Here is a 19,164-nt window from a genome sequence, read left to right as displayed (position 1 = left end):
CATGTGAGCACTCATGCACACAGGCAACCATGCATTTGCAAACATACACTCCCACCATCTGACTGAGTCCCCCACAGGTTATTCCAGCCCCGACAGAAGCATGTACTGCAGGGAAGCTTTGGCTTCTGTAGGACAAGTCCATGCAGTGTTGTGGGGGCAGGAGGAAAAATGAGCAGAAAAAAATCCTCAAGCCCAGCTTTCTCCTCTGCTTCCTAACTATCTGCTCCAGGATTGGTAGAGTACTGGGGCAAAATCCAGTCCAGGACAGAATGGATTAAGCCTGTGCAAGGGGCTGCATATTGAGAAGGACACCTTGGAAGCAAAGGATTTCCCTTCCCCAAAATACCCTTTGAATATAGCAGTATTAAAAAAAATGCTTTTGCACATTCACTCATCCAAAAAATGCCAGTGACACACATCTGCACACACAACCACTCACAAGAGTTTGTGCCTGCTGACTCACATGCTCACTGAATAACCCAGGCTTGCATCTATGCTTGCTCCAATCCACAAAGGATGAGGGTGGATGGGAACAGCTGCCCTCCCTCCCCATGGGACCCTCTCAGCTCCCCCAGAGGAAAAGCTGCCAGCTGGCTGCAGAGATTCTCTCCAGCCAGCAGGAGAGGCTCAGAAGATGCAAGGAAGTCTTTATGCTACTACAGAGTGGGTCCTCAACATCTCTCTTCCTCCTGTCCAGGCCTCCCTTCATGTGACTGAGGAATTTGGGTTCCCAGGCATCACCCTGGGATGAAGGGAAGAAGAACAGGAAGTGAGGGAGGGCAGAGGCCCCAGAAAAACAGCACACCCTGCCCATAAACAAAGGAAACAAAAGAAGAAAAGGAACAGATGAAAACACCCGACTCTTTCCCTTTGTTGTGAAGTTCCGATTTCCCACCCGAGCCTGAGCCTCCGTGGCCTCACCCAGCACCCTCCGCCTTTCGGTAGGGATTCTCCAACAAGTAGCGGAACCGCTGGTAGTTCTTGAGCAGGTACTTGGGAGCATACATCTGCTCCTTGGGGTCAGCAGGGGGATACTCCTGCATAGTGCCATCGAACCAGCCACCAGTCCGGATCAGCTCCCGGATATAATTGAGGTCTCGTTTATCCTCGTAGTCACCCCAGCGGGGAAAGTCCCCATTCTGGGCTGACACCAGTTTGAAATAAATCCCCTCTGGGGTGAAACACCAGGAGCAGTGCCAGCCAGCAAAGTGGAGTGGGCTGCCCAATGACCACTGCACCAGGATGTGTCCTGTGCTGTTCTCATACTGCCGAAACCCAGGCATGGTGTAGTACTCACGGCGTCGCAAACGTATCCCGTCGGTAGCATAGACAGCCTGGAGCATCCCCATGGTGCAGCCCGAGACCACCTCCAAGGTGCCTGGTTGCTTCCAGAAGAAGCCATAGAGAGACTTGCGCATGTGAAAGGCGAAGGGCTCCGTCCAGCCGTCGTAGAGCTTGAGGAAGAGCACGCCATCACGAGCCGGGATCTCATCAGCATCATCGATGATGAAGACGTCGTCCGGGCGCAGGTTGCGGAGACGGGATATGCCATCCCGGGTGAGGAAGGTACGCAGGTAATCATCAGCAATCCAGCCGTCCTGGCGGCCACCAGGGGGGAAGTGGTCCAGGAAAACGTAGAGCACCTTGTGGCGGATGTAGTCGAAGGAGCCATTGAGGAGCATCTCACGGAACTTGAGTGGCCGCGGCTCTCCATAGGCTGTGAAGTTGGACTCGCACACCACGAAAGCATCCACCACGTCTCCCAGCTCATGGAAACGGACATCCAGCAGGTCAAACTCATGGTTGACATTGATGGCATTGATCACCCGCCGGGGGATCTCCCGCGGCACGAGGCGGTCCTTGGTGGGCAGGTTGGAGTACTGGACCACGGTGGGGACCCCACAGCTGGGGCCGTGCCAGCCCGGCAGACACACGCATTCCACCCACTTGCGCCGCTTGGTTCCGCTGGCGCTCAGCGGCTTCCGAGCCGGCCGCCCCGAGGCTGCGCCGTCCACTCGCTCCTCCTGCCGACCTCCCACGGGTGGCTTCTCCAACACCTTGGTGCCTGGTTTAAAGCAAATGCCACCGGCTTTGGTACGGACAAAGTATTCTGTTGAGTCTTCTGGCAGCACAAACTCAACCTTGTGCAGCTCTTCGCTGGCTCTGCTGGGAGACAGGGGCTGGAGCAAGGGGGAGTGGGAGTACAGGGGTGTGCGGAGAAACTCCGCACCCCCTGGCTCAGGGCTGACCTGAGGTGTGACGGGGGCATTGTTCCAGAAGAAGCTGGAGACGAGGTTGGGACTAAGCGAAGCCAGCTCCCTGGGGAAGGTGACATAGGAAAGGGCCTTGAGGAAGTGCAAGAAGGAGATGAGGCAGAGACCAGCCATGCAGAGAGTCAGAAAGAGTTTATGGCGTCTCATCTTCATCCTGTGGAAGAGCCACGAAAAGGAAAGTCACATTCAATAGTTACTGAGATGCAGAAAGTTTACCACTGTTAGAAAAACAGGTTGGGGAAGGCAGGAATGCTGGTCCAAATTCAGCATGCATCTTTAGAGACTTGACTCCAATAACTACAACCCCACCCCCTGCCATCTTCAGTGCCTTTTGCTTCAGCTAGGTTACATCAAGCTGAACCTTTGCTAGATCAGTCTCAAATCCACAAAGACAAGAATGGCACTAGCAATGGGGTAGAAAGACAGGAAATCCGGAATAACAGGAATTCATGATCTAGTGAACTTACCACACTTGGCAGATTTGCCCCTATTCACTGATGGAAATTAATGTAAACCTCCTCAGAGGTGCATCACCAGAGGATTGGGAGAAAATGAAAAGAGCAGGAAGGGTGAGAGTTGGGGGGAGGAATGGTTGAAACATGACCAGTGCAAGAGAGGCAGTTTTAAAGGACCAAGATCATTAGTCAGACTGCCAGAGGCAGCCTACACTCTCCAGATCTTTACAGTGTTTGTACAACACACACCCTAAAAACCACCCTTGTTCTTAGGAAATACTACCCAAGTTCACATGGAGGACAGGAAAACAAAAATAAAATTAAGATACTGTCTCTTCCACCTGTGATTCTCAAGTCCACTGTATCTCCATATGCTGTCGTTTGCTTTTTCACTTTCTGTGGACCAGATGCTGAGGTTTTCCTGCATCTGGATCAAGGTGACAAAAATAAATGCCTAGCTGTCTCTGCCAGTAATACTGTGCCATCATGATGGATCCACGTCAGTCCAGGAAGAAGCCAGTGGTGTAGAGCCCTTCCCTCCAAACAACATGAAACACTGCCTTCATCCTCCCCTCCACCACCTCCCCTCCTCCAGCCTAGGCAGGGAACATAGAACTGCTGTCAGGCAGAGAAGTGATTGAAGACTACAATTCAGAAAAAGGACAAAAAAAAAATACAAGAAAAAGACTAATCTCACACAGTGCTTCACCAAGGAAAAGTATAAAAGGTGTTCACCACCTGCTGTTTAGGGAAAGGCAAGTTGGGGCAAAAGTGGGCATAGGAGAAAGGTCATCCAAAAGTAGTTTTCAAGGCAGAGGCTGTCTTGGAGCATGACACCCTTCCTGCAGTGACAAAGAGGCAGAGATCCCCATGCATGTGACACGTACCATTTCACCCCCTCCACAGGCTCCATTCTGGTGGTTCTCTCCCTGGCGCAGTCTCCTTTCCAGGGCCAAAGTTCCTGAGAGGCACCATCACTTATAAAGGTTCCACCTGGCACACAGTGGTGCCAGCAACACCTTCACTGGAGGCAGTCCCTGCACCTGGGGGTCATGGGGAAGCTGCTCCACACCACCAGCCCAACACGTGGGCAGGTGTGGAAGAAGAACCCAACCAGCTCCCGCCACTTCAAAGGCTATTAGGTAAAATACAGCAAAGTGTGTTTACTGATTAACTTGAGGAGAATTTAATACTAAAGTGAAAAGCCATAAAGCATTTAGACAGATGGCAACTGCTCAAAGGAAAACGTATCTGGCTTTCCACAGATGACTGTGGCAAGGACTTTGGTAGAGGGGCTGTCCACAGTTGTTCCTTACAGCTCAGCAACAGCATTTCTGGACACTTGGCAGTCACATTTTTAGTGGAAGTCACCATCCACTGACATTGTCCCCAGTGCCCAGGTGGCAGGGCAAGGAGTCCTGGATTAAGCTCTGACTGAAGGACTACAAGCCTGAAGCTGGTGGAAAAGTTACAGCATGGCTATGGGAGGGGAAAAAATTGAAAGAAAAATAAACAAGGAAAAAGGAAAGAGAGCTTGATTCTATTGGTTAATGTTTAGTAGGGGTTTTGATATACTTTGCCACAACACAAGTCAACAGCAGGCCAGGGTGCTGGCTCTGGACATCACCTTTGTAGTGGCCCAGCCATTAAAGGGCTGGGATATTCTTTTGTTAAAAGCCATAAAAGATCATCTTGGGGCTTGCTGTCAAGCTTTCTTCACGAGGGCAAAACAAGGGGCTGCAGAAAATGCCATGAGCATCTCTTTCTATCCATGCTTGTTTTTTTCTTCCTTGAGGCTCTGCTGATGTCTTGCAGAAGCAGCAAGATCACTTGTAAAAGAGAGGAATATTCAGTGCTTTTTCCTTGCACATCACTAGTTTTTAGCCTGTCTTGAAGTGTAGGAAAGAGAAGAGCACAAGGAAGCCAAACCTCCACTAAATTAGCTGAGTGACTGGGGGTCAGTAGAAAGTGTCCCTCACTGGTACTTGAGTACAGCTTTCTCCAGTCAGGTGTCCTGTGACTTCTCCAAGGCATTACTTCCAGACATCAGGCTGCTCTCTCAGACACTGAAACCGGGGCAAGACGAATAGCTGACCTATTCCAATATAACAATCCCAGTGAGTGCCAGGTAATGCTGGTTTCGCTCCACTTCCTACAGGATGCACAAAGGCAGGTCAACCAGCTTCCTCTGGGCCAGCCCAGGGCTGAAGGCAAGTGGTGAAGGAATCACAGAAGGAACATCATCTTCTCAGATGGCTGTGATGCTCGGCACGCTGCAGTAAATTCCCAGACAAAAAGCCGTAACTCTTGACATTCAACAAACTGCTCTTCTTTCTGAGATGCAGCATGCCGTGTCAACATAGCAGGATGCATGGTTTTAGAAAGCAAAGCATATTTTCCTCACTTGACATTAGCATACATCAGTATCTGTCAGGCTCAGCATGTGGCTCTGCAGCTCTTCAGCCACGGGCACAACAAGCTCCAGGCAAGGCTGCGCTGCCTCGGTTCCTATGCCAGGCTGATGTGCACAGCCCTCCCCAGCTGCTCTGCCAAGCCAGCTGGCCCTGCAGTACCCTCTGCTGTTCCACTGCTGACACGGCCCAGGAGGCAATTTTCACTGCTCAGTTGGTTTTGTTAGGGAGTGGGAACACAAACCCATTTCCTAACCCCTCCTGAAAGAGGGGAAGCAAAGGAGCAAGGCGTGTCCTTTTCAAAATCTCTTGCCTGGGAACCACCTTCATTCTCACATGCCAGGGATTCTTCTGCCAGGGAGTGGAGAACACTCACGCACCCTTGGGTGAGCCAAGACACTAAATACCATCCATCATGTACCCCATCCCATATCCTCTGCTCAGCCCTGCAGTGAAAGACATCTCTGGTGGCAGCTGGAGAGACAAGTTGGAGACAAAGGCCAGCAAGGGAAGATTCCCCACCCTCCCCATCCAAAATGTTTACATGCGGTGGAAATTAAAAAGGAGGTACCAGTCAGGGAGACATCTCAGTTTGTCACAGAAGAGCCCAGCTGCTCCAACACAAAGCAGCCATCAGAGACCAGGAACACAGAAAACAGCAAGAAGAGGTATTTCCCTTCTGAAAATTTTGACTGAGGAAGGGGAAAAAAGTCAACTTGATCTCTGGGAGAGTGATCAAGTTGCTGTCAGAAGCAAGAAAAACTTTAATGTTCAAGTAGAAGAAAAAGCCTGAAGTAGTATGGACAGTCAGCTCCATTAAGACAAAGCTCTTTAGGGAGTGCACAGTTATAGATTGCTTCAGCAACACACAATCCTGGAGAGACAAGCTGAAAGCTTCTTTTTGTAAGGGATTTCTTTGATATTTCCTTGCTTGAAGTTCTGTCTCTACCATGCAGGGGAAGTGCTTTCAGAAAAGGAGAAAAGCTAGAAGTGTTATGCACATGAGTTATCCCCAGGCACCTGTTACCATTTTAGTGACCAGTTGATTTACACCATTCTGAAATATTATACTTCTTTTTCAAGAATCCAGAGAGAAAGACATGCACCGATAAGACCTGGCAGTTCACCAGCCCCAATGTTCTCTTCTGGAGAACACTGGCAAGAGGCCACACAACAGGATACAGGCTTGTTACCCCATCTTGTTAGGGCATGGGACTCAAGACTCGTTAGACCTCTCCCACGGCTACAGGGAAAACATAACTGTGGAGAACAAGTCAGAGCAGAAGCTTCTGGTTTTCCCCTGATACCAAAATGCTCATCTCCTCTGCTTAAAGTTATCCCATAACACCCATGCAGTAACATATTTGCAGATCACTCAGACACTTCCACACAAAGCAGCAATTCAAATTAGAATCACTTTCACATGGCAGATTAAAAACCCAGTATGACTTCCACCCTCCACACCACACAGAGGGCCCAACTCTCTCTGCTCCAGCTAGAGACAAATGGAACAGGCTCCACATTTCTGGAGTACGAGGTCTACCTGCCATCCTCAAGCACAGGAACCAAGCAGGCATCAGAGCCACAGTACCTCCAAACACTCTAAAAATCTCAAGTAACTTTTGTCCTGCAAACATCCACAGAAGAAGAAACCATAAAACTTAGTATTTGTCAACAAATAAAACAAGCTCAGGGACAGCAGGACTGCACTTTGCTTAAGGGTAGGAAAAGGAAATTACCCTACATTGTGGGAATATCCGAGTAGCAGGATGTACCAGAAGGTAGCTAGGGCTCAGCATCTCTCACATGAAGGATGCCACGGTGTTTTCAGGGACTGCAAGCTACAAGGACGTCAGTGAGAAGCTCTGGCCGTCACAGCACGAGGTGGTTTCCATGTAAGCAGGTCTGTATCAGCTTCCTGCAAGTTCCAAGGACAGAATAAAACATTCTTCTGTGTCCTTCATCAAGAGCTGCTGCCCACAGCACAAATGCAAAACAGCAATACCTCAGACTCTGTGTTTCCTTTGCAGCCTTGAGGCAACTGACCACAAGGTGCCACTGACTTGGTGCCAGCCCAAACAGCTGGATGCAGCCATCCAGCACCGTCACTCTCCAAGCAAGGTCAGGTTGAGGGACAGCAAGGCTCTGTCCTAAGCACCTTCCCTCCATTTCTGCAGACAGATAAGGAGAGTGGTAAGGTAACCACTCAACAGCGTGCCACCATGATTCCCATTTGGTGCCCAGAGCTGCCATCCACACACCAGTAATAGGTCTCGTCAAGTCAGAAAGAAAAACAGACTGAGGAAAAAAGATAGTTAAAGGTGAATCTACACAAAACCAAGATTTGAGGTTGGCCAAGGAAGGGCAACAGCACAGCACAAAGAAAGGCATTGCCTTCCCCTTCCCAGGAAGGGCAGGCACATGATGGACATGTCAGCCACAACCCTCCAGATTGTGTACAGGACCTTGCTACATCTCAACAGACCTGCAGCATCTACATTCAAAAAACAAACAAACCAAGTATCTCTTTTATGCATTCCTCTAGGAGACCCAAGTGCTCCACACCAGCAGCTACTATCTGCTGCACACAGAAACTAAGATGGATGCAACACAAAGCCTCCAGCTTTATAAGTGCTGTGGCTGCTCACGTCTTCACCTCTACAAGCACAGTATCTTCAGGATCCACTCTTCCCATGGACTTTCATTGTTTCAACTGTTCTCTCAAGTGTCTTGTCCTGCCCTTCAGTGAACTAAGCCTTGGTCATTTCAGGTGCTACACCTCCAGTTGCAGCAAGACAGCCATACACTGTGGGCAGCAGCTCTTAACCCTCCATACAGAACTCATGGGACCTGGAGAAAACTGGTCTTTGTTGACAGGATTTTGTCTCAAAACTGATCTTCCAGAAGTTAGCATCACAGACCAACATCTGAACACCTTCAGAGTCCATTATAAACCCCTCCACTCAGACTGTTCTTACTGTAGCTACCGTATTACTAATAGCAGCAATATATAATTATGAAATTTAAAAGAAGATCTCAGAAAAGACTAGAAAACTCTAGTGAAATCCAGTAATGGCCTACAAGACACCAATTTCATTTTATCCAAGAAGTACTTGGACATCACAAGGGTGCAGTACTGCATGCTAAAGGAAACTAAGCTGGATTTCCAACTCCACTGCAATCAATCAAATATTCTTCTCAGTATCTTTCAGATATGCTGGGCTCCCTTGTAGCTAATCTTCTCTCTCCAGCTAAATCCAGTCTCACCATCAGAATTTCCACTGCTTCAGAGATGCTTCTGCACACTCTAATCCTTCGGAGGTTCTCAGAAGCTGCTCCTTCAATTTCTTAGCATCACTAAGTCTGAGTGCTCTTTCCACTACAAGAGAAGCAGCATCTCTTTCTCTCACTTATCCCTGATATCCTGGAAGAACTCTTCCTCAACTCTGCTTATTGCCTCCTCAAAACATCTGGTTCCACGAAGTCTGCTGTGATGGCCCCGGAGCTTGCATCACCACTTGGCTCCAAGGCCGAGCCTCTCTGCACATCAGAGAGGCATTGCTCACTGCGCTCACCCAGGATGCGAGGCCCTTCTCCCGGACAAACACGGCACTGCTGCTGCTCCCTGCTCCAGCTGCACAGCAGTCAGTCACTGCAAAGCACAGCTGGTCATGTCTTCTGCTGCCTTACATGGAAAGAATACTCCATCATGAAGAACAGGAAAGGGAAAGGGGACAACACTGTGCAAAAAAACTATTTATGTCTTCAGACAGACCATGGGGTAGTCAAACAAACATGCAAGGTCTCCCTGCTAGTTTTGGTGCCTTGCAAAGAGGGACAGGCCAAAACCAAATCATGCTTTCAGAGACTTCAAGTGAGGCATGTGACAACACAGGCTGTTGTGTCAGAGGTTCTCCCCCTTCACTCACCACCATCACAGCTTACCCATCCCTCAGCTGTCAGTTGCATGGATGCAAGTTGCCAATCAGATGAAAGTTTGCTTTTACAGCCATATCAGCAGCAGATCTAACTGGGTTAAAAATAAACTTGAAGAAAACGCCTAGGCATGGGAACAAGCAGATGACCCACAGAAACTTTCTAAATTATTTCACCAGCTCACTTCTAATCAAAACACATAGATGCAGATACATCCTCAGATCCTCAAAATTGCATAACTGTAGGTGCTGTTCATCTAACCAAATCTCCAATAAGGCCCCCTTTCAACCACCATGAGCTCCCTTATTCTTCCCAGCAGCATCAGAGAAGGAGCACATCTCAAGGAAGGAAGTGGAAGAACCAGCAGCAGCAGGTAGCTGCTTTCAGTGCAGATCCTGGCAGGCACTCCATGCAGGTCAAGCAAGTGGAGTACAAGCCACAAATCCTGAGAACAGCTCCAAGATGAACAGTCCAGATTATCCTCAGACCTGCAGGTTCATGGGTGAAGAACACGCGGCAGACGTGCCAAATCAGGCATGCAAACCCTGTGCAAAGGAAAGCAGGGACTGTGTGACAGCCCAAGAAACAGAGAGATGCAGGCTGAAGAGGCCAGAGGAAGTGTCTGCCCTGTGAGCCCAGAGCAAGGCACTTAAAAAAGAGGCAAGAAACACTTGATGCCATGGTGATGGGTGAAGCACACAGACCCACGCAGGCAGGAGAAACCATGTTAACTCCAGCTAATTTTGAAGTGGGTGGCAGTTGTTTGTGCATCCCCAGGATAAAGGCTCTCCAAGATGGATCAAGGAGCAGAATAATTAAACCCCAGGAAGACAATAAATAACGAGAGGCCATGGAATAGCAGCAAGATCCTAGTGGCCAGGAGAAGAGCTGGCCCTCCATCCCCACCCTCCTTCCTCCCCCATCCATCACCAGCTACTTGGGGTTTGGCAGTGTGCTCACTTTCCCACAGTAGCCGATCTATTACTGTTTGGAAGAGCCCCTTCCTTCCCCTCCTCCCCTCCTTTTCAGGCCACAGGGGTCCTGCTTGGCAGCCCCCGGATCCCCCTCTACTCTGAATATCTGGTGACCAGCCAATCCCATGCAAAGAGAATTAACCCCTCTTAACCAGGAACAAACGGACTCCATGCAGAGGTTTCTCTAGGATGTCTCTCCCTCCTTCTCTCCGCCCCTTCCCCAACCCCCGCTGCTCACTCTGTCGCCTTTCCCCACTCCCCCCCCCCCCGCCTTTCCTTTCATTTCTCAAAAACTAACTCCAGCCCAGGGAGTGTCACATCTTCCTGAGAATGTTACACAAGCCCATGGGAATTTTTCTTGGACCACGAACAGACCCTTATTTATTTGTCTCTTCTGCCTTTGTTCTTAATTTCCTCTTTCAGGACTTAGGCAAGACCTCGACACAGTGCTGCCTGGATCCCCCGCTGCCACTTCACTTTGTTATTATTTTCGGAAAGAAAGGGCCGAGAGGCAGAGAGCTCTTCAGTGCCTTGCCCCGAGGCAGGAATAAGTCAGCCCAGACTCCCACCTCTGGGGTGGACAAAGGGCATGAGCTCAGGAGCTCTGGCTTGCAGAGACAACCTCCTGCTAATGTTATCCTTCTGACTGCAGCATTGCAGCCCCTTGGATTAAATCCCCACGAATCAATTCTGCAGTCACAGCTCTATGCCGATAACTGGCATATGGTACCACGAAAAGGGGCAGTTTCCCAGAATGAAATCAAAAGCTTCCTAATGCACTTAACTCAGGGTCACATAAATCTCTCTTCTGCCTCCCACAGACAACTGGACCTTGTTTACAGGCATTGCAGCAGGCCTGGGTCTCAACAATATGTTTACTACTTCTGCACAACATTCCCTTTCACCAAGCAAAGCAGTACCCTGATCTCCAGATTAATCCAAGCAGAAAGAACTAGAAGAAGGTCTATGGGGAAAGAAGGACAAAGTTTTTCTTCATCAGCAAAATCAGATGCCATCCTGGACATCACACAGATTTGGGGATCATTTGTCTTCACATTAGGTTGCCTTAATTCTTGAGGATGAGTAGGAATTTTTTGTTTAGCCAGATAGTGATGCCTCTGACAAGAGGTAAAACCATCTGATGAAAGAATGGGTTCTTTTCAGGCTGATGAGACCAAGAACCAGGCCAAGGCAAGATGGGACAGCACAGTTTGTCCAGGGATACAACATACCTGTCCAACTTTGCCCCAGACGCAAAAGCCACAAGACAAAACCATGGAAATAAAAACAGGGAAGCTGAGCATTTCTGCTCAACTGCACAACAGACAGAGCAGTTTACTACCACAATCACTTGATTACAGGCCAAGTTTCTTTCTCCACCCTCAGCCCTCTTCCTCTCCATTCAGGTCTTCAGTAACACATTTGTATTGAACTGTGTTGCTGAGAAGTCAGCTGCCACAAACAGGTCAAAAAGGAAGGAAAGACAAAAGACAGAATTTTTGTGTAAGAACATTATGAAAATTGGTTATGAACAAGTAGGACATGTAGTGTAGGAGGGGAGCTGTGGTTATGTTGAAGTCAAAGGACAAGCAGGGCAGAAGCAGGACAGCCCACCGTGAGGTGCAGCAACCTGCCACAGTGAGGCAGAGGTACACAGGGCATTAAGCTCATACATAGCTGGGCTACCCATCTCACCTCCGTGATGCTCCATTGCTGCAAGAGACTGTAACAAACTGCCCCAGTCAGTTTCTCTTCAGGGTGTAATCACTGAGAAGTGATGGGAATTTCAGCTGCACGGCTTGCTACTCAACCACCTGGTCTACCCAGTGCTCAGATCCCGATGATCTTGTGCAAAGTCCAGTGGACGGTGTCATGAGAAATCTAAAAAACACTTTGGCATGACAAGATGGGCCTTTGAAAGAATAAAAATGCTTTCAAGTATCTAAATATTTTAGAGAACAGTCCAGAAGATTCCACACTGTAATTGAATGAGGGACCAAATTCAAGCACCAGATTCATTGCCTCCAGCTTGATAGTCTCTTTACTGCAAAGACAAGGCTCTGAACTCAGGAGCCTCTTGCACAATCCCAAGCCACAGAGATGCTCAGCAGTATCACACGCCCGAGTGATATAGAAGCCAAAACTGCATTTTCAGGGCAGTTCAGCTGCACAGAGCCATATACAAACAAACACGGGCAGAAAGGAAGCCCACAGCACTTCCTCATCACTAAGTGATAGACCCTGGATGCCTGAAAAACTCCCCTTCCCTCCCCCCCAGTGCTCATGGGAAGTGAGAAGACTGTTCCAGAGCACAACTGCACTATAAATAATGCAAGAGTCTGCTAAATTATGCAAAAGCAATCCCATCATACCCCCAGCCAAGCTGAATGCAGGTGTGGTCAATCCCTCCTCCAAAAGATGCTGCTAGATAGGGATTCTGAGGCCACAGAGGCTTTGTGCCAATAGCACATATCTGAGAGCACATCGGCCACTTGCTCACAGCCAGGCCTGCACCAAGCAACGGCACGAGAGGAGGTATTTGGGGACACAGGGCTGATGGGGAAACAGCAGCTCCTTTAATCCACCTCTTCTCCAGAGACCTCACATGGCCCCAGGAGCAAATGTAGAAAATCATGTCCCCTTCAAGCAAGGCTGCTCAGTAGGTCTTGCCTCCATGGATCGGATTAGCTAGCAAAAGCTGCAGCTGGACAGCACTGGCACAGTGAGGCAGGGAAGAAAGGACTGCAGGTGGGAAGGAGAAAAGGGAACAAAAAAAAAGTCTGGAGTGGCAAAGAAAGAAGAGTTTTGCTAACACAAATAACATACAAGCAAGGCTGAGCTGAAAGCAGAGTTCTGCTGCCTCAATCTTCTGGCTTTGGGAGATCCTGCTTCCCTGAATATCAGGGCTTCCAAAGTTTCCCTTGGAAATGGGGTCATTAAGCAAAGTGCAGCTCATGCTGATCACTCCAGGGCACTGCTCTCCTCATTTACCCTGCCCTTTGCTCTGCCTCAGAGCCAGCCCCCATGCTGCAAGCTCCAGAAAAACACAGCTTCCTCACACACAGTGAGCACCATGCACTCTGAGCCCCTTATAGCCAAGTCCTTCTTCCAAAACCCTACCTTTCCTAGCTGCTGCAGCCTCCAAAATTTGTGCCCAATGTGCTCAGCCTGCACAGGCCTCCATCCTCCTCCTTTTCCCTGCTGTCCAGCTAGAAGTGTCTGTGTTAGAGGAAGGAAGAACCAAAAGCACTACTGTAGTCCTTTCTTCAGCCTCAGCACAACCAGCTTAAAATCTCAGGGCTCTAGCCTACCTTCCCCTTCTTAAAGGGCTCAGCATCTAGGAGAGAGACTCCCTTTCAGGACTCTTTGCCATGCTGTCTCCCTGGCTTTCTGTCCCATTCCGTATCTGCGTGCCAAGCCAGGGGATACCTGCGCTTAGTTCACAGGTGTCACAGCTGCGAGCTGCCATGCAGCGGGGCTGATCTGCAGCAGCCTCTCAGCTGTGCTCCAGGCCTGCCTCCCCCAGCTTTGCCCTCGTGCAAGAGACATGCAGCAATATCCCAAGATAAAAATTACCCCCGGTTTGAGTCTGCCTGTTAACCCTAGCCCAACCTGTACAGATTTACACACCGAGGGGAGAACGACTCTGAGGAAAAGGCAGCAGAGAGCTGGGATTATAGATTAGACAGCAGATCAAGAAGGAGGTGGTATCTATGGTGAAAAGGGCTGCAGAACCCTAGCAGTGGCTAGAAAGTTATCAATAACCTCTGGCTCAGCACCTACTCCCTGCTGTTCTCCAGGATTTCCAAGACAGCCAGCAGCAAAGAAAGTACAGGAAGCGTGGCACTTTTGTTACTGCTCTCCTGACAAGCCCATGTTAGCCACTGGGCACAGCACAGCCTTGCTCCATGCCTCAGTTTCACTGCGTGGGAAATGTGAGAAACTTTTCTACTCTGGGTAAGGGCTTACCTAATTAAAAGAAGCTTAATAGGTTGCTTCAAAGTCCTTCAAGAGAAATTCTGTCAAACTGCAAGACAGAGATGATCCTCAGAAAGAGGAGAAGCCCCTTCTGCTTTTCTCTCTTCCGGTCAGTCACATCCACCTCTCCTCTTGCAATTTGTGCATTACAGGCTGAAAAAGACTTCTGGCAACACTCATACACCCATACACCACTGGCACAGCTGATGTTTTGGAAAAAGCCTATTTAGATACAGACCTAGGCACTCCCCTTGGTGGGGAAAAAAGGAACCTTAGCTGAGGTCATCAAGCTGTCTATTCAGCTTGTGGGGTTATCTCAGTACAAAAGGCCAAGGCCTCACCAGCGAGCAGCTCACATAACTCTTGCTGTCCTAAAAGAGGTAATAATCACTTCCAAAATCACAACTCTAGAAAAAGCCCTTGCCATTTTTAAGGCAGTCAGCTTCCTTCATGCTACTACTTCTTTCCTCAGCCTGCCTGTTGAAACCTCAAAGTGCAGTGCTGCACCCCCTTTCACCTATCAGCTCTACTGAGCAAGTTTCTGAGCACAAAAATATACACCCACCCTGCTACAGGTGTTCAGAGGTCTGAAGAGCAGGAGGTACTGTCATACTTCAGGAACAACTTTGGGAAGTAAAGGGTCTGCATACCAAGGAATACAAAGAAGTCAGAAAAAATATGTGAACAAATCATGTTTCTACCTTCCTCAGATATGCAGCTGGAGTTTATTCTGCAGGGATGCAGGCATAGAGTGCTTTTGTAAATCCTACACCACTGCTCCAGCATGCAGCATTTCTCTTCACCTTTCCCTGGAGAAGGGGGACCTCACCAGCTCTGTGACAGCAACTCTGCCCTGGCCCCCGGCACAAGCAGCTGGTCCTGGCACCCCACCCAGCGCTGTTGCTGTGGCACAGCCCAGTCCTTGCAAGACACTCACCTATGCTTTCAAAGCACCCCAAACCCGACCCAAAACTGCCCACAATACCAGGCTAGGCCCCTCCACGCAGCTCTGTCATGGCTCCTCAAGGCCAGCCTGCATCACTGACTCGACAGCACGGTTCACGTGTGCACTGCAGATCTGTCACCACCTTTCCAAGAACAGCCAACATTGGGAACAGCAGGCATTCCTAAGACTCTCCCGACATCCCCTTAGACTGCACTGCCCCATGTGCCTACTTTTCCAAATTTCAGATCCCACTGTAATGTTTCATTGTAGTGTCCTGATGGCATTGTGCTAGTGAAGTGCAGCCTGACCTTTTGTGCAGAACTGATGGGTAACAGTAGCAGAAAACACGTGGGCACAACTACCCACACTTTTCTGCTTCTGTAGTTAGGGCTGGTAACATGAACCAGCCCTTTGAGGCACCTCCACTGGCCTAAAGTCATGAAGACATCTCTTGTGCCAGTCAGTACACCCTCCTCTCTGCCAGAGTTACTGACAGCTGTACCAGTCTTCGTTAGCACCACCTCCTCCAGCTACATCCCACTGATTGGGTCACAGACTCCAACAATGTACAAAGGGCTCATTTTAGAGCAACTAACCCCACCTAAAACCTAATCAGCCGTTAGGAACAAATGCTGGCCCAGCTTGCCCTATCTATCCATCACCAAACTCTTGCACTTCCTTCCTCCACCTTTATGATCCAGCACAGAGGCTGAGGGGTGTAGAGGTGTCATTTTGTGATAGCAGGTACACCTTAAAGATGCTGTTCTCAAGAGAAAAGAAACTCTGACACAGCAAACTGAAAACTCAGCTATAAACCCTTCCACAGGACAGAGTTTATCTCTGCTTGCTGACAAGGAAGGGACAGAGAGAAACTTGCCTAGCCTAAGGTGCCCTGCATGTACTGAATATGCACAACAACATCTATGTGCACCGCCCTGAACAACTGCCATACCCATGACTGCTTACATGCTCTACATTTATTGCAGCCATAAAAATCAGCACAAGTGCCTGTGTTCCATGGTAAGTGCATCCAGCAGGACCTGTCTGCATTGCTACACGCACCCAGCAAACAGCCACCCACACTTGTCACACAAGCATCCCTCAAAGGCATGCAGTAAGCATGTTACACCAATCTGGCAGGCCCCAGTGTCACACCACACTTAGCCAGATGTGCGTGGGAGAAGGAGGAGAAAGGTAAACACAAGGCACACAGGAAGCCCACAAGAACACAAATCTCACAGGTACTCTCCTCAGGCAAACATGCCAAGTGTGTCTGTGCCAGCCATGTGCCTGGCCGAGGTTCAACGGGCTCTGTGCTTACCATGCAGCCCCAGTAAGCCTCCAGACCAGCAATCCCTATCTCATGTTGGGCACAAGTTCTCCAGGTAAGTTCATAATTGTGAGCATCCACTGAAGCTAACATTCCTGCAAGTACACTATTTCCCACCCACTCTTCCTTGGTAAGACAATCCCTGCGTGCCACACAGGGATTTTTTCAATCTTACCAGCATTTACAGGGAGAGAAGAAAGCAAGAAGGCAACTCAGCCACCAAAACCACTTTGGAAACAAGAGTGTGGAGGACACCTCCAACAGAGGTGAGCTACAGCAGCACCTAGGACCAAAAGTATACTAGACAAAAAGCAGCAGTCAGGCCACCAAATTAGTAAATGGGCAAGACAACACACCTGCAGCTAGCCGGAATCCATCCCCTCTCCTAAGGATATAATTGCCATATCCAGGGCAAGCTATGCAGGTATAACTGAGTCCTCAACAGAAGGAAATGCACTGGATTTCTTACCCATACTGCAAAATCACCTGAGAGTGCTAGAAGAGCTATAAATCTTTGAGGGACTTTTACAACACGCAGTAGAAGAGCCACAGCTTCCCGCCTCTCTTGCGGTTTGCAATGGCTTTTATTCAATGCTTGTTTTATAGTGCTACAGGCAAGCTGGAGAATCCCTCCTGAGAAATAGCTCAAAAAACTGCTCTTCTCCCACTCTAGCTTGGAGGACATGTTCCCAGCACTGCTACTGGGGCTGAAACAAGCACAGGCACTAGAGCTGTGTTTGGGGGGGGCTTTAGAAGCTGGAGGTCTGCTGGAGTGTAGAGACACCCATAGTCCTTCCTCCCCTCAGACATGTCTCTCCATTGCCTGAGGGTCAAGCAATGAACAGTAGATCCTACTTGATTACTGCCCTTCTCTGAGAAATTGGCAGCAGCCAGGCTGCAGTAACAGGAACTTGCAAGTGCTTCTTAAATCACAGGCGCCAGCTGGACTTAAACACCACTGCTGCAAGAGAGACCCACAGTACAGAAGAGACACCCTTTGGGGAAGGAACTTGAGAAGTTCCTGCTGACTCACACCCTGCCAAGGTGAGTGACACAGGTGCAAGAGGATGCAGGAATTTGAAATTCAGTTTGCAGAGGCTTAGGGGTTCCTGGTGACTCAAGTCATATTTGTTAGCAGGGGTGCCACCGAGTGTTTTCACTTGATGAAAGTGAAAGGCTTGAACTTCCCACTCAAGAAGAGAGGTTTGGAATTAACTGGAGGGCTGTTCTATAGGAGGAAAGGTGCTCAGCACCCACACCATGCTCTGAAGACAGGGCCGGCACGCTCCTGACCCCAGCTCTGCTCTAGGGTGCAAAGGAGAAATCCAAGACCCCAGCATCATTTCGGGGAAATAGGCAGGGTTCCCGTGCGACCCAGGCGTGGCTTGAGGAAACACAGCATGTGGAAATCCCCGAAGGAACACCACAAGCTAAGGCACTGAGAGAAGCTTCTCTCCATCCCGCGCCACGCTCCCTCCCTTACTGAGCTGCCTGAGGGACTCCAGAGCTGCAGCAGATGCTGTGTTCCCCACCAACCTTGTCATGCTCGCCCAGGGAGCAAAACTCTCACAAGGACTGAGGTACACCAGCCTGTGTCACTCACAGGACACAGCTATTCCAGCCCACAAACAACGAACTTGGGTGCCCGCGTCCCCCACTGCGGCCAGCCCCGAAGAGGGGAACTGCAGCCATCTGACACGGACACAGAGCAGGGCAGAGGGGACGTTGGACGATACGCATTTATTTGTATGGATGTTTTCCCTCCCACGCACGCACTCCTGTTACTCCTTCTCGCTTGCTGCAGGCTTGGCACGCATCCCCAGCCCGTGCCCTCCTCGCAAGCCGAGCCCGGGCAGCAGATGGGCCTTGGCTGCAGTGCCCCGGGCGGAGGGAGGGTGCCTCCATCCCCGGCGAGCCCTCCGCTGCGGGCAGGGGGCTGGCAGCATCACCTCCCTCCTCCCCACAGCCGATGCTCCCTAGCAGGGGATGCCGGGATTATGGGGGGGTGGCGAAAGGGGGGTGGGGGGGTGGGGGGGTGGGGGGGAAGAGAATAAAAAAATAGCACTAATATAAATAAATAAGAAGCGCGAAGGTGGGGGCTCGGTGGGGAAAGCCTCTCCGGCAGCGCTCGCAGGGGATGACGCCGCACCCCCAGGCCGAGGCACAACTTGCAGGTGGCGATAGCGGCGGGGGGGACGGGCCGATGGGGGTCCCGCCGCCGCTGCCCGCAGCCCCGGGGCGGCTCCCCCGGGCCGTGCTCCGCCCGCCGCCCCAGCCCCGCTGCCCTCGCTCACTCACCCCCGGCCGGCGCAGTGTCGGTGCCCGCCGGGCCCCCGGCGGGGCGAGGCTGCCGCTCGCCCCCAGCCCGCCCGCAGACCCCCGGCATGGCTCGGCGCCGGCCGCGGCGAGGCGAGAGGCGAGCCCGGAGCCCGCAGCCCCCCGCCGCCTTCCTCCGCCTTCTGCTCCTCCGCCGCGGAGCGGCCCGGCACCTCCTCCCGGCCGCGGGAAAGGATGCGCTGCGCTGCGGAGCCGCGGCGAGCCGAGCCCCGCCGGCAGCAGCGGGCAGGGCTGCAGCAGCCCCTTTTGTGCCGCCCTCACCGCCTGTCTCCTCCCCCGGCGCGCCCGCCCGCCCCCCGGGCCGCCGCCGCGGGCCGCCCGCCCCCCGGGGCACGGCCCGGCCGCCCCCGCCCCCCGCACAAAGGAGCCCCCGGACGGCGCGCAGGGCCGGGCTGCTTCTGGGCCGGGCTGCGGGAGCGATGCCGGGCCAGGCGGTGCCCCCGAGGATGCCGCGGGGCCGAGGCAGAGCCGCCGTGCCGCCCGCAGCCCCGCGGCAGAGCCGCCCCTCAGCATCTCCCCGCGCC

At 51.0% G+C, this 19,164-nt stretch overlaps 1 protein-coding gene across 1 annotated transcript; it reads right to left on the bottom strand.

The window, feature by feature from the left end:
- Positions 1-379: 379 nt before the first annotated feature.
- Positions 380-18,692, bottom strand: MGAT3 (beta-1,4-mannosyl-glycoprotein 4-beta-N-acetylglucosaminyltransferase). Its single transcript, XM_021554052.2, has 2 exons — positions 18,602-18,692; positions 380-2,427 (listed from the first exon to the last, which is right to left on the bottom strand). The coding sequence occupies exon 2, from the start codon at positions 2,424-2,426 to the stop codon at positions 918-920; it is 1,509 nt and encodes a 502-aa protein (XP_021409727.1). The 5' UTR covers position 2,427; positions 18,602-18,692; the 3' UTR covers positions 380-917.
- Between the last annotated feature and the right edge of the window lie 472 nt (positions 18,693-19,164).

This window comes from Lonchura striata, chromosome 5 (assembly GCF_046129695.1).
Source record: "Lonchura striata isolate bLonStr1 chromosome 5, bLonStr1.mat, whole genome shotgun sequence".
NCBI lineage: Eukaryota > Metazoa > Chordata > Aves > Passeriformes > Estrildidae > Lonchura > Lonchura striata.
This window is presented reverse-complemented; position numbering and strand designations above follow the sequence as displayed.